Genomic DNA, 15929 nt, shown 5'->3' on the forward strand with positions numbered 1-15929 from the left:
ATATGATCCAGCAACTCCACTCTTAAGGTATATACTCAAAAGAATTGCCCAGAAGTATTCAAACAAAAACTTGAACACACTATTCATAGAAGCAATATTAACAAAAAGGTGAAGACAAACTAAATGTCCATCAACTTATGAATGGATAAACAAAATGTGGTCTATCCACACAATGGAATCTTAACTCAGCCATAAAAGAATGAAGTACTGTTACGTGCTACAACACAGATGAACCCTGAAAACATTTTGTTACATCAAAGATGCCAGAAACACACACAAAAAAACATATTGTATGATTCCAATTATATGAAATGTCCAGAATAGGCAAGTCAATAGAGACAGAAAGAAAATTAGTAGTTGTCTGGGGCTGGAGGGAGTGGGGAATGGGAAATTACTGCTTAATGAATATGGGATTTCCATTTGGGATGGTGAGAAAGTTCTGGAACTAGATAGTGATGACAGTTGCACAACACTGTGAATATACTCAATGCCCCTGAATTGTGGATTTTAAAATGTTTAAAACATTAAACTTTGTGTGATATATATTTTATCACAGTAAAAAATTAAGGTTCAAAGCAAACTGATTTGACAGTTCAAATAAATTTAAATCAGTAAATATTTATTGAGCATATACTACAAACTAAACACTGAAATAAGAAGTGAATAATGAATACGTTAAAAAGGATATGATTCTACTTTCAGGGCATTTAATTGCAATTTAGTAGAAATATGAACAATTGTGCACATGAAACAAGGTAGAATGTATCTAGAACACAGTAGAAGTGCATCGAAAGTGCTGTATTTGCAGTGCCAAAGAAGAGCTTAGTTGTGCCTAAGATGTATTGTGAGGGAAAAAAATAAAGATTGACTTAATAATCTTAAAAAATAAACAGGTACTGTGTTTGAAGAGAGTCAATGTATAAAAATTTCCACGGGTGATTTATTTAGGTTTTGGCCATCCTGACGCCTGATTTGTGTACAATCAGAGACCAACAAGGAATCAAGTGGGATGTGGTGGTTAAAGTAGGTCAAACTGTCACACTGATCACTGATCAGTCAGGAGTTCCATGCTGCACACTCGGCCACAAGTTTATTGAAAGGTATAGCCCCACGTGACCACATACCAAATGATAAATCTTCTGATATTCCCCCCCTCAACACCAGCTTATGCTCCATTAGCATTTCCACCTCTTTCTGTACAAGTCTGAGTCTTGAGTCACCAAATTATTCCAGATTTCCCCCAGTCAGAGGAAGCCCTTTTTATAGTCATCTATACCTGGAATGTTGCGAGGCTTTCATAATCGTCTGTTATAAAGGTATTTGATCTTTTCTGGTTCTGGATTCTTTTGAGAGTATGAGAATAGCTATGGAAATGGCACACCTACGCACATCCACAAGTTGGCAAGTAATTTTAGGAAAATCGCAGACTTTCTAAAGTAAATAGCAGAACCTATCAGCACATAGAAAGCGCTATACAACTACTTGCTCCAATAAAAACCATGATTATATGTTCCAGGTTGAGACACAATATGCTACACACTTTAAGAGCACTGGCATTGAGTGGACCTGTGTTCAAATTCTTGCTCTGCTGGCTACAAGAGCGTTACTAACTTCTGTGAGCCTCAATTTGCAAATCTGGAAAATGGGTCTGTGTTGAGGTTTCTGAGAGATGAATATAAAGGAATGAGCTCTATACCTGGCACGAGAGAACTATCCAGGAAATCACAGCTATGATTTTGTATCCGCCCTCTTGGGTTTTAGGTCAGGTACTTTCAACACATTTTTCAAATAAATGCAGAACCATGACTCCGAGGCAGTGGTGTTTTTATTCCCATTTATTAGAAAACCTAGAGAAGCTCAGAAACTTAATTAATTAGTCCAAGGACTTATCACTATCACATGTGCTCTCGTACACTCCCTATTTGTCCTCTGAGTTTTTTTTCCGCTTTTTTTTTTTTGCGGTACGCGGGCCTCTCACTGTTGTGGCCTCTCCCGTTGCGGAGCACAGGCTCCGGACGCGCAGGTTCAGCGGCCATGGCTCACGGGCCCAGCCGCTCCGCGGCATGTGGGATCTTCCCGGACCGGGGCACCAACCCGTGTCCCCTGCATCGGCAGGCGGACTCTCAACCACTGCACCATCTGGGAAGCCCTCTGATTGAGTTTTAATTGATATCTTCAATCCACTTCTTAAGAGGAACTTCACTTCTCACAAGGCAGAGAACATGGTGCCCCTTGGCTCATAAAGTAAAACCAATACTTGGAGTCAAGCAGTTGGGTGGAAGTCAGCAATCCCATTTGTCATGAAGGCGCTGCTCTTTTATTCAACAGGCTTTACAGACAGCGCCACAGGAAGACGGAAACACGGATTCCCATCAGTGCCTCCTAGGCCCCGGCTAATCGGCAAGAAGGGCCTTTAGTCGCAAGCCGTTGCCGGTGACCCCGGGCTAATTCTTAATGAGGATTCAGCCCGAAGCTGCTGACTAGAGCAGGCTCTGGCAACAATCACTCCGCCTTCCACTGGGGTCACAAGGCCACGTTGGGTGACGGGGCTTCATGAAAAGAAGGCCTGATGACGTTCCTTCCCCTCTTCCTCGACTACTGCAGTTGGGCAGGGATTTATTCCCATTCTACCCACATCTAGAATGTGTTGTGCTGACTCAAGGCTCCCTGAGAAAAGTAATCATGGATCCCAGGCGGCTAGGACCCAAAACCCCGGGGGATCTTGGGAAAGTGACTTCACCCCTTGGGGCCTCAGTTTCTTCATCTATGTAATGGGGAGTATGATCCCTATCTCTTAGTTGGTGGGAGGGATAAACTGGCTCATGGATATAAACACAATATGCCTAAGAAGGAGTAACAGCTCAAAATAACATACATTTTAAACAGTTCAAATACTCTGTTCCCCTTTCTCTATTACTTGTTGCAAGATGATTTTAAAAATCATTATCTTCGGGCTTCCCTGGTGGCGCAGTGGTTGAGAGTCCACCTGCCGATGCAGGGGACACGGGTTCGTGCCCCGGTCTGGGAAGATCCCACATGCCACGGAGCGGCTGGGCCCGTGAGCCATGGCTGCTGAGCCTGCGTGTCCGAAGCCTGTGCTCCGCAACGGGAGAGGCCCCCGCAGTGACAGGCCCGCTTACCGCAAAAAAAAAAAAAAAAAAAAAAAAAAAATCACTATCTTCACTCCATTTATGCCTACGGAGGAAAGGGATTATTGATGCTACTTCTCTTCCTCATCCTCCCTCTGCCTTTCCTCTATTTCCTCCTCTATCCCCTCCCTCCCTTCCTCTCCCTCTCCCCTTCCTCTTTCTCTCCTTCCCCCATCCTTCTAGTTCTCCCCTTTCTCCTGTCCCTGTAACGCCAATCCTATGCAAAATTTCAATTCAGCAAATACATATTGAGTCCCAATGTCCACAGCATTCTGTTGAATACAATGAAACACAAAGTTGGCAGAATCCCGTCCTTAACGAGGCCAATCATCAAATCTAATAGAAGAGGTAAAACCCAAATGCAAAAGAACATGTTGCAAGATGAAGTTTTTAAAAATGCTGTACAAGAGGTCTTAAAGACGCTTCTCAGAAGAGGTGGCATTTGCAGGAGTAAAGGGGCATGACTCTTGCCTGAAATATGGATACATCCAACGCAACAGAAAAGGCACATGCACTTTGAAGAATGCTATCCATGCAAGAAGGCTCCTGGTATAGAGTAAGCCCTCAGGACATTGTCCTTAGGTTGAACTGGATCCAGCATGCTGGAGAATGAGAATCGTAAGAATTCAGAGAAAGGAGCTCACTATGGGCTGGGCGCTTCATTCATTTAATTATTTATCCATTCACTTATAAATTCATTTAACAAATATCTTCTGATCATTCTTTATGCGCCACCTTCCATACATCATGCTAGAGATAGAGATGGCTCTTACCAGTGAGGAATTTATATGCCAACTGGGGAGTCAGATTAATAATAGGATGATTATACTATTGCATGACAAATCCTAGGGAAGAAGGTGAGCAGGGTGTCTAACAACCAGGGCAGAAGCATTAAGAGAAGTTTTCCTGGGAGAAGTGAAAGTCCAGGAACTAGAGAGATGATGTACAAAAGTTTGAAGCAATAAAAAACAAAAAAGGATGCCTGTAGTAAAATGTAAGAAATTCCACAGGCCTGGAGTAAGGATATAGTACGTATTGGATGACGGAATACGACAAAGCCAAGAAAATTGGCAAGAGTTTGATTATGAATAGCCTGGTGCCCAGGTCTATTCCTTATACCCATATCAGAGACTGTGAAGGATTTTAAGCAGGGACGTGACAGTATTTGATTTGATTTTAAGAAGAGCACACGGGCTGCTTCGATGGGGATGGATCAGCAGACGTGATCAGAATCAAGAAGGCTGGTTTGACAGTCACTCCAGGGAAGAGAGAAATGATGATGGGAGGAGGTAAGCCATGACAGGGGTAAAGAAAGAAGGACTTCTAATAAGGGGATGGATATTAGTGCTGGGTATGGAAAGATGGACTGAACTCAATAAAAGAGAGAGGGGAAGTCATTTAGGGCGTGAAAAGATTCTGAGTTCATGAGTGATAGGAGATAGAGACTGGTCTGGAAGAAGCTGAGGTTTCAAGAAGAGACACAAGGAAAGTAAAGAAGGGGTAAGGAGGAGGAGGAAGAAGGAGGGATGAAAGAAGAAGGAGAAAGAGGAGGAGAAATAATTTAAGATCAACAAGTGAAATGGGCCATTTGAACGTGAATATTAGGAGGAGGCTCTCAAAACACAGCAGAGTCTTGGGTGGCCTCTCTGGAGGTGCAGAGTGTAGATGATGCCTGGAGTCTTGCACCCCATATCCCCTCACTGCCTAGCATCCCATCTTTTCAAGATCTTGACTGTACTCTTGTCCATTTTTCTCTTTTGGAAACTGAGAGTGGGTTAGTGACTTCACTCCTTTTTCACTGAGGAAAACACTACGTGTCATTGAATCTAAGATGCCACTTTTTGTAAAACGTATCATTCTTTTGCATACACTAAGAAAATAAATAACCTGCCAATTAAACTATGACATACCATCAGTTATAAGAAACATACTAATTTCAGAGATATTACAATCTGAAAAATCTTGTAACACATCTATGAAAAGTGATCAGAAGTAAAGTTTAAGAAAATGGTCCCATTACCACAACTGTGAATTGTACCCACCCCATCTATGGGTCCATAGGTTCTCCCTCCCTTCACTCTGTATGAACTTGCAGGAGCTCTTATCTAAGGCAAATAATTCCAGTCATATACAAGATCCTATTCACTCTTCCCTGCTCAACTATGACCCTAAAATAATCCATCTTACTCATAGAATCAATGTTTCCCTCTCTGAAGAATAACTCCCATCAGCATATAAAAGTTTTGTTGCTTCTATATTAAAAGAGAAGAAAAACTCACGCACTCCACGTCACCTTCTGTGTTGCTTCTATATTAAAAGAGAAAAACTCATGCACTCCACGTCACCTTCTGCTATTGTGCCATTCACTGCGAGATTCCTTCGTAGAGTTTGCTAAACCTCTACCTTCACTTTCTCTCTTCTTATTTTCTCTTGAACTCACGCTACTCAGGCTTCCACTCCCATAATTCCATTGAAGCATCATTGTTAGGGTCACCCATGACCTCCATGATGCTAAGTCCACTACTCTGTTCTCATCTTCATCTTTCTCATCCTGTAAGTGGCGTTTGACACGGTTGACAACGACCTCTGCTTTGGAAAACATTCTTCCCTTGGTTTCCAGGATACCACACTCTCTTGGCTCTCGTCCCACGACACTGCCACCCGCACCCCTGGCCACTTCTTAGATTCCTTTCCTTGTTCCTCATTAGTATGCCTTTACCCCAACTCTTCGATATTAAATTCCCCATGGCTCAATAACTGGATTCCTTCTTTTCTCTATCTACACTCTCTCCCAAGGTAATCTTGTCCAATCTCATATCATTAAATATCATCGCTATACTAATTTATATCTCTGTTCTCTCCCCTGACTTTCCAAATGTCCACTCATCATTGACAACCGTATATATAACAGACTTCTCAAACCTAGGTTCAAACCCAATTAGGTTCGAACCCAATTCCTCATATCCCATCTGAACGGATCCCTCCCACAGTATTCACCACAGCAGTAAGGCAATGCCATCATTGCTGTCACTCAGGCAAAACTTTGGGAACATCCTCGGCTTCTCTCTTTTTCTCACAAGCATTTTCTCAGTCCATTGCCAACTAATGTCAGCACTACTTAAAAATATATCCACAATCCAATCATTTCTTACAACCCTCATTGCCACTGTCATGGTCCAGGCCGCCATTTTCTCTCACCTTGATAAACACTATAGCCTCCAAGCTGGTTTCTGTGTATGTGGTCTTGCCCTCTACAGTTCTTTTCTACATAACAGTCATAGTAATTCACGTAAAATGTAAGTGAGCTCCAGTTACTCCACTGCCTGAATTTCCAGTGGCTTCTCATTTCATTCAGAGTAAAATCTGAAGTCTGTTCCATGGTCTACAAATTTCTAGATGACCTATTCCCACACTACCTCTCTGATTGTAAAGAAAATATATTTCTTTCTTTCTTTGTTTCTTTCTTTCTGCTCCCCCAACACCCACACACTAAATATAAACTCCAAAATGACTGAGACTTAGCTTATTCACGTCTCTACATCCCGCTCTTAAAACAATGTCTGACATATAGGTGATGTTCGATAAATATTGCTAAATGAATAAGTGAATGTGTGAATGAATACATTTCTGGATTATCCCTAGATTTCAGCAAAAGACTTTCCCTGCATCTGTTTCCACTTCAGTGAGCTACAAAGGCAGAGGTCTGCCCTGTCTACATCCATCTCACCAGATGGATACTAGATTAAATTACATGACAACGTCGGTAGAACACTCAGTGGGCTTCTTGGAGAAAGGAGGATAAAAATAAGAAGTTATCATTATGCCACTAGCATTATTACAACTAGTTTAGTTCGGTGGTGGCTGCTTTGACTACTAATAGCCTCTGCTCATTTCCACAATCCTTTCTTCCTCATTTTGAGTCTCCTTCTCCAATCTTCCTCTTTCTGTTTCCTATTTCCCTCCATCTTTGCCCTGTTTTGTGAACCTTTTATGAAACACCACAAAGTGAATGTCATTAGGCTGTCATTCGTATCATCCTCAATCTACCCAAATAAGCCTCTGCAGAATCTCACGCCAGCCTCATTCAGAGGCTTTAGGAGGGGAACAGAGGAATACAGAGCAACCCGTTTTGAGAAGGAGAAACTCTGAAGTCAGGTCAGGTTAAAATTCTGGCTCAATCACTTATTAAGAAACCTCTCTCAGCCTCAGTTTTCTCACCTACAAAATGAGGATGTTATTTATGCCTTCCTTATAGGAATGCTATGAAGATTAAAAATGTAATAAATCCAGTTATACAAAACAAATAAATAAGAGTTAAAATAAAAACAAATACATAAATGTAAATATAATAAAAATAAATTAACACAGTCCCTGGCACTCAAGGAAGTGTTTTATAAATAGTATCTATTATTTCTGGTTCCTCCACCCCTCAGTCCATGCAGTTTCCCTTCTAGCTGGGCTGGATCACCTCCTGATCATTTGTCTCTGTTTTATTCATGTCTTCTCTTTGCAGAGGATGTCAAGATAGAGCACATTATTAAATAAATTTTTAATAGCTGCATATTGTATACACAGAAATGTACACATATAAATCATGTGTGTACAGCTGCATGAATTTTCACAAAGTAAACACGTCCATGTGTGGCTACTGTGATCAAGAAACAGAACATTGGGTTTCCCTGGTGGCGCAGTGGTTGAGAGTCCGCCTGCTCATGCAGGGGATGCGGGTTCGTGCCCCGGTCCGGGAAGATCCCACATGCCGCGGAGTGGCTGGGCCCGTGAGCCATGGCCACTGGGCCTGCGCGTCCGGAGCCTGTGCTTCGCAACGGGAGAGGCCACGACAGTGAGAGGACCACGTACCACACACACAAAAAAAGAACATTACTAAGACTTCCAGAAACCTCTCTCATCTCTCTTCAGTCACTTCCCCATTCCTCCTCCACAAAGGTTAATGCTCTTTGGAATTCTAAAGCAATGTATTTGTTTTACTGTTTCTGAGCTGTGTAAGAATGGAATCATACAGCATTTCCTCTTTCGTGTCTGGCTTCTGTTACTTAATGTTGCATTCATGAGATTCTTCCATATTTTTGCATGAAAGGGTAGTTGATTCTTTCTCATTTCTGTATTGTAGCCCATCATGTGAATGTATGACAAGTTATTTACCCATTTTTCTGTTCATGGGCATTTGGGGCTATTTCCCTTTGGGGGACTATTTTGAACAAAACTCCTATGAACATTCATGGTTTTTGGTGAACAAAGGTCACATTTCTGTTGGGCATATTCCTAGGAGTTGTAATTGTTAGGTCATAGGGTGAGGACACATTGAGTTTTCAGTAGAAGCTGCCAAAAAGAGTTTTCCAAAGTGACTGTACTAATTTATTCTCCCAGGAGCAATGCATGTAAGTTCCCAGTGTTCAACATTGTCACTCCTTGATACTGTCAGATTTTTCAGTTGAGCCAGACTGATCGGTGTGTTATGACACTGTTTTAATTTACATTTTCGGAGGACTAGTAAAGTTAATCACCGTTTCAAATATTTATTAGCCATTTTGATATTCTTGTTTGCGAAGTGCCTGTTCATGCCTTTTACCCATTTTCTTGTCTTTCCGGATTGCCTGCCTTTCTCTTATTGGTTTTAGAGGTTATTTACATATTTTACACATGAGTTCTTTGTCAGATACATTTATCACCAATATTGCCTTCCACTCTGTAACCTGCATTTTCATTCCATGAATAGCATCTTCTGATAAACAGGAATTCTTAATTTTAAAGTAGTCCAATTTATCAACCTTTTTCTTTTACTTGGTGCTTTACGGATGCTATTGAATAAGTATCAGCCTATCCAAAAGTCATGAGATATTCTTCTGTCTTATATTTAAGAAGTTTTTTTGTTTTACCTTCCACCAGGAGAATATTTTTTCCTCCTTTCTATGATTCCTCTACCTAGACAGACAGAATGGATTACCTCCTTTTCCACATCTCTGTAATAGTACGCATTACTTTTACTAGCTCTACTATATTACACACTACCTTGAATCATATGTATTTTCCTGTCTGTCGGCTCTCTTATTCCCACTCTTCATTCACTCAAATACCTAAATCTTTCATGGTCTTTTCACTGAATCCTGGTAGTGACACCTCCTAAGTAACTCCAAAATTGGTCTATTTCTCTCCATCCCAACTGTTGCTTCCATGGTTTCAGTCTGTGACATCTCATCTTCAATACTGCAGTAGCCCTTAACTAACCGGTCACCAACCTCCAAACTACTCCTCTCTAATTAATTGACCACACAGTAGCCAGAGTGATCTTCCAAAACATTAATAATCTCTTCCTGCTACTTTGTTTTTTAAAACCCTTTTATGGTTCCCATTACTCTCAAATTAATATTCAACTCATTAATGTGTTACAGAGGCCTTCTAGGATATGACATATTATTTTGCCTTTCTCACCATTGATATCTCTGCTTTAATCTCTTAAGATCTTTTCAATTTCCTTGAATGCCATTCACGAGGACTCTGCTCCATAGCTATGTCCCTGCCCCCTTCTCCACTCTTCAGGTCTCATTCTGTGCATCTTTTTATCAAGAAAACTTCCCTGATTCTCTAGTAGGTGAACTCTCCATACTACTGGGTATCAAAGAACCGTCACGATTTTTTTCCATCCAAACTCATTGCACATTATTATTCGTCTAAACCCATGTTTTTTGATAGAGTGTATATTTCCTTGGGGCAAAAAGTATGTCTGTCTTGTTCACCACTGTTTTCTGTGCCTAGCCCAATGACAACATGAGTTCTTGAAAAATATTTGCTGAATGGAGTTGAACTGATTTGTGCTCATAGGCCCAGGATCTAGCACTGAATTTGGCACATAGTCAGTCTCGATAAAGGTTTGTGATTCAGCATCTTCCTAAGCATCAGTATTGATTCAATCACCAACACGGTGGAATGATGATTAAATAGTTTCTATAACATCCCTACCAAACGTCACCAACGTATAAACCTAATAACAAGAGAGTCACTATATGCTTCAGCAGGACATTCCAGGTTTGGACATGAATGTGCATTAGAAGATCTATTTTATACTGAGTTTAAACTGAGATCTAGTTTAAACCTGGGATCCTTGTAGTTTCCCACATGTAGATCAGGTTTGCCCCATTTTATCCATATTATCGAATTTGACTAACTTTTCTGCAAGACAGCCCTTCAGGTATCCACAGACACATCCTTCTGCTCTAAGTCCACCTTCATCAGTTATGTATTATAAGACACTCTCCTTCAGTTTCTTGATGTCCCTCTTGAAATGTGCTGCCCACACTTGGACCCAATTCACCAGGTGTGCTCTGACCAATCTAGAACAGAACAAAGCTGTCATCTCCTTCTTTTGTGTGAATAACATGCTGCTAATAATGTAACCAATGGCAGATCTGGGTTTTAGGACTGAGGCTTAGGCTACAGGTGCTTATTGAGAAACGGAATTCAAAATTACATGTGAACATGAATATGCAGAATGAGAAAATTTAGGGACTTAGAAGGTGAGGGAACCCTGGATCTTAAGCTTCCTTAGCTTCACTGTAAATCAGCTTCTAAATGGCCCTAAAATCTTAATAAATTCCTAGTGAGATCCTGTTAATCCCAACTAATTTACTCTGATTATAACTCACCTCCTACGTGCACAGCAGGGTGACCAGACACAGACCGGAGCCGTACTTCCTGGATTCAAACCCTGCTCTCATCCCACAAGCTCACTGTAGGCATCACAGGAGCTAATATTGAAAATCCTGGTGCACCCAAGGTAGGTCTGTCTTCCTTATTCATTTCTTATCAGGCATTACCAAACTCATCTGTCTACTCTTTTGTCTACTAAAGGGGTGCAGGATTATTCTTCATGTACTTGACGTTTTGTTTTGTTGGCTTTTGTTTTAATGCTAGACCACTCTCTTGGCCTGAATTTTCCTGATGGATTTTCATTCATTGCTCCCAAGTGACACTACCAAGCTTGCTCTGTACCACTTTCCAACCATCTTCTATAACAGGAGCATGAATCAAAGAGTTGCCAAGGAACCAGAATATAAAAGTCACATTAGGCTCTGTTTAGCTCGACCTGCCAATCTCAACCCAAATTTCCTCCCACTGACATTCAGAATCACCTTTATCAGATACCTTTCTAAAAGGTCACATTCTTAGTTCGCTCAAAGTTAAAGCATATGACAGTTTTTATGACTATAAAGTTAATACACGATCATTGTAGAAAAGTTAGAAAAGGAATTGGAAGACTAAAATAAATCATCTCTAACCTAATCATCCAGAAGTAACCTCTCTTAACATCTCGCATAATTCCTTGCAATGTTATTTTTCCTTATCCTTTTACATTAAGATCATGCCATACATTCAGTCAGAAACCATCCACTTTTTAATTAACATTATAGTAAATCATTTTCACGTATCCTGAAAATTCTTTATAAACAACATTTCAGCACCTGCCTAATATTATGTTGTATGGATGCTACACAATTCATTTAGTCTCCTCATGTGGAAAATTGAAATCTTTACATTGTTTTTTTCTTTGCTATTATAAATTATGCTTTTTAAAACAGCACTATCTATACTTAAAGTTTTATCATTTTTCCCCCTACAATCTCCCCTCCTCTTTATGATGAATTAATCAGGATAAAATTAATCAGGATAAAAAAATCAGGATAAAAACTATTTTAAAGAGCGTATTTTCTTCAAGGTCTTGAGTATATATGGAGCACATAACATGTACCTGACATATAATAGATAATAAACAAATACAAATATGTATGTATTTCAACAAATTAATCCTTAGAATTGTTGCAATTTCACTAGCCATGCCTAAGAGGATCCGTCTTTCTATATTCCAGCCAGCACTGAATGTTCTCATTTGTAAACTCTGCTAAAAGCACACACACACATACACAAATACGTATGGGTGTATGAATATACTGAAGACCACTAATGATTAACAAATAAGGAGAAAGAAGTTGACATAGAACCAAAAATTCTATAAAATGCCCTATAGTTCTTGGAATTCAAATAATATCTGCCAAAATATATTGAGAATCAAACACAATAATGTAGGAAATTCAGAGGCTATGATATGAAACTTTAATATATATTAGATCTGGAACATCTATAAATAACACTGTTTAGACATTTTCATCAAAATAATCAGATAAAGCTCACATTTCCATACTTTATATCTGAAAACTAATTAATAACCATGAATTCAATGTCCTATATATGTTAAAATTTTTAAAAAGACATCATATCACAACTGTCTTAATTTGCATATTTTTATTTTTTGTTGGTTTCTCTGCCTTTCATCTTAGTTTTCATTCTCCCTCCACATCATGCCTCCTGATACCCCCTCATCCCTCCTCCCCCAGGCTGCTCTCCCCTCCCCCTCTCTGTTCCCATCATTTCCACTGACATCCTACCTTGAAGGTGCAGTTTGCTCTCCGTGCTTTGCAGAAGGACGGAACTCACAGAGTCCAGATTGTCATAGCTGTTACAGCCCAGAGGCCCAGTGCGTGTCTCTGTGACCTGGAGTGGACATCAAGGGCGACAGATGTGAGACAGATGCCCTTGTCTGGGACAGATCCTGCATAGTCAGCCCCCAGCAGAGCTCAGGCAGCAGAGAAAGCCTGACCTGAGCCAGCGGCCACTTCTTGAGCCCCTTGCCTGTGTCAAGGACCATGCCTGACTGTTGCCAAGCAGACAACGGGAGAGCAGGGCAATCTAGCAGACTGGAGCCAGGACGCCCACGTTCTATCCTTGGTTCTCACTGCACAAAGCCATTTCAAGTATTATATGAACTAAAAATAAGTGGAAACACTAGAGTGTATTTCAAATGCATGGGCTTTGGAGTTAGGAGAGTCAGTGTTAGATCCTGGCTGTACCCTTTATTTGCCGTGTGCCCTCAGGCAGTCACTTCTGTAAGCTCCCGCAATCTGAAGCTAGTAAATCCTTCCAGGAAGGTGGTGAGACTAAACCTGATGGGTGTAAGCGCCTGACACATGGCATATGTTCAGTAACTGACATCTTATTACCAAGAGTCTCTATAAATTGTAACGTGCATTATCGATGAGTACATATGCGTTATCATTAGGCAAGAAAAATAAAATTATTCCCATTTTCAAAAAAAAATAGCAAACAGCACAGTCAGCTCCACTGCAGAATGATCACCCCAATCCCCTGGTGGTGTGTTTCTCAAACACTGTCTTAGAATAATTGAGGTGGTGGACAAGAGGGAAACAGCTATTCTAAAAGATAACCTTGAAATATGAATGGTTTAGTATGTAAAGTGGTTTCTTCATGTCTTTAGCCTTCACTTTCCATTATTTAACACAATCACTTGTAGGCTTGTTTTGAGGTTTGCATCCAGCTGTAAGGACATAGCGCTGACTGTTGTCAGGAATGATGACTTGGGATATAGTCACACAGATCTCCCAATGCCAGCTCTGCCCCGTCCAGTAGCAGAGCCTTGGATCACTAACTCCTCTTTCTAAGCCTCAATTTCTGCATCTACACAATGTCAGTAATACTGTTACCCACCCTAACGGTAAAGGGACCGTATTTTTGAAGTATCTAGCACTTAGGAAACATTACAAAAATGGAAGGTTATTAGGCTTTGCTTTTAAAAAATAATGTATTCTTTTTTGTGTACAGAATAATGACCTCGTTACTGTTCAATGAGATTCAAAACTACCAATCCGTCTTGCTAAAGATGCTCGGGAAGAGAAACCACGGGCAAAACTTCCCCACCTGGGTCAGCTGCTCATCTTAGACAAAGCTGGCAGCGAGACCAATTCTAGCCAGCTGGGTCTTGAGGTAGCGTCAAGAAATGGCTAGAAAAACCCAAGTGCCAGATTGAGTGTCGAGGATGGTGCTATTCCAAGAATGGCTCCTTGAGTGGCCTGTGTGCAATTTCTCTAAGAAATTCCTCGTGAGGAGGCACACTGCACTTCCGGGATGCACAAAAGAGGATTACCTTCCGACAGAGCTTCAATATCTCAATTCCGCATCCCATCCCGCGGGGAGGGAACCATTTGGTGATAATGAAAACCAGGCCTTTGCTTCACTCAGACTCCGATGGCTTCATCAAGTTCCATCTCTCTGTGCTGAGCTCCCTAACACCATAATCCCCCCAATATAGGCGATTCTTCTCGGATAAACTGGCTCTTTGTTGATCTGATTTATTTCTCCCCTTCCTCCCTCCCTCCTCAGCAAGTCTCTCCCCTCCCACATTTTTTCTCTTCCCTTGGTCAGTTTCTGACTCATCTGCCTGACATCCACCAACACTCCCCGGCAACCCCTCACCCCTTCACACACACACACGTTTTCCCTAGAGATACCTTTTAAAGTCTTGATATAAGACTAGGTCTGCATTTTATTCAGGAGGAAGATGCTCAGGAAGAGAAAATAGACTGAATAATGAGGTAAAATGCAGGTATAATCTGGTTTAAGAAACTTTGAGATGCAAAAAAATCTTCATTGAAACCCTCCAAAGAACTAATCCTTTTTTATCAAAAATGTCCTCCTTTATTCTCTTTATAAAGGTAATCCTTGAATTTACTGCATTTAAAGTGGAATTTTTTTAAGTACCTATGCTCTAAGGCATTGAACTGAAAGTCTCCACAGCTGTTCTTACCAATGTGGCTATTTAAACTTAAATAAATTTAAAAAAAAAAAACACCTTACAAATTGAGTGTCTAAGTAGCCACATGTCACATGCTCCATAACCCCATATGACTAGTGGCTCCTGTCTCGGCCAGCACAGATACAGTCTCTCCATTATCTTGGAAGGGTCTATTGGACAGCGCTGGGGTAGATGAGCATGGGTCGGCACATGACAGACTGCCTGATTTATAAAGTTTTATTGGAACACAGCCATGCCCATTTTTTACACACTGATTGTACGGCTAATTTTGTGCTACAGCAGCACAGCTGAGTTGTAGTAATACCGATCATATGACCTGCAAATCTTAAAATATTTACTATTGACCCTTTACAAAAAATCCTCGTGGATCCCTGGTCTAGAGAGTAGAGTTCTAGTCCCTGTTAATGCACTGGCTAGGTGTGTAACCCTGAGCAGAAGTCTTTAACCCTTGGACCTGAGTGTTCCCATCTGTAAAATGGGGAGGGAGGATGAAAAACACAGGTGTTGACCAATTACTGACCTAGGCATAATCTGACTCTTGAGAGCTCTGTGACCTTTCGAAAATGATTTACCCACTGTAGCCTGTTCCTTCACCTAGAAAGGGAGTCTGGAAATCATCCACACAGAGCTTTAAGAGTGAAGGAGAGTAAGCTGGGACAAAGGGAGAGAGTGGCATGGGCATATATACACTACCAAATGTAAAACAGATAGCTAGTGGGAAGCAGCCGCATCGCACAGGGAGATCAGCTCGGTGCTTTGTGACCACCTAGAGGGGTGGGATAGGGAGGGTGGGAGGGAGACGCAAGAGGGAGGGGATATGGGGATATGTGTATATGTATAGCTGATTCACTTTGTTATACAGCAGCAACTAACACACCATTGTAAAGCAATTATACTCCAATAAAGCTGTTTAAAAAAAAAAAAGAGTGAAAGAAAGTACTATGTTTAATTCTGCCATGATTACAGCCAGGGTTGCCCCAGGAAATCAGTACATGTGGTCGCCTTAATGACAATGCTCGGGGTATTATGGGGCACTTGACAACCTCAGGCACCTCAGGCAGAGTGGCTGGAGGGGGGCACTGTTAGCTCCCTGGGTAAGA

The 15929-nt window shown here is 41.0% G+C and overlaps 1 protein-coding gene across 5 annotated transcripts in view; it reads right to left on the reverse strand.

Annotated features, from left to right (window-relative positions):
* Positions 1–15929, reverse strand: part of BRINP1 (BMP/retinoic acid inducible neural specific 1) — a 423362-nt gene that overhangs the window by 40261 nt on the left and 367172 nt on the right. For all 5 annotated transcript variants that reach the window (XM_079927237.1, XM_079927235.1, XM_079927238.1 and 2 more), the window contains one exon: positions 12608–12713. In XM_079927237.1, the coding sequence (XP_079783363.1) occupies positions 12608–12713 (106 nt within the window). The remainder of the gene's footprint in view (positions 1–12607; positions 12714–15929) is intronic.

The sequence above is a fragment of the Stenella coeruleoalba genome, assembly GCF_951394435.1.
Source record: "Stenella coeruleoalba genome assembly, chromosome: 7".
In the NCBI taxonomy this organism is placed as follows: domain Eukaryota; kingdom Metazoa; phylum Chordata; class Mammalia; order Artiodactyla; family Delphinidae; genus Stenella; species Stenella coeruleoalba.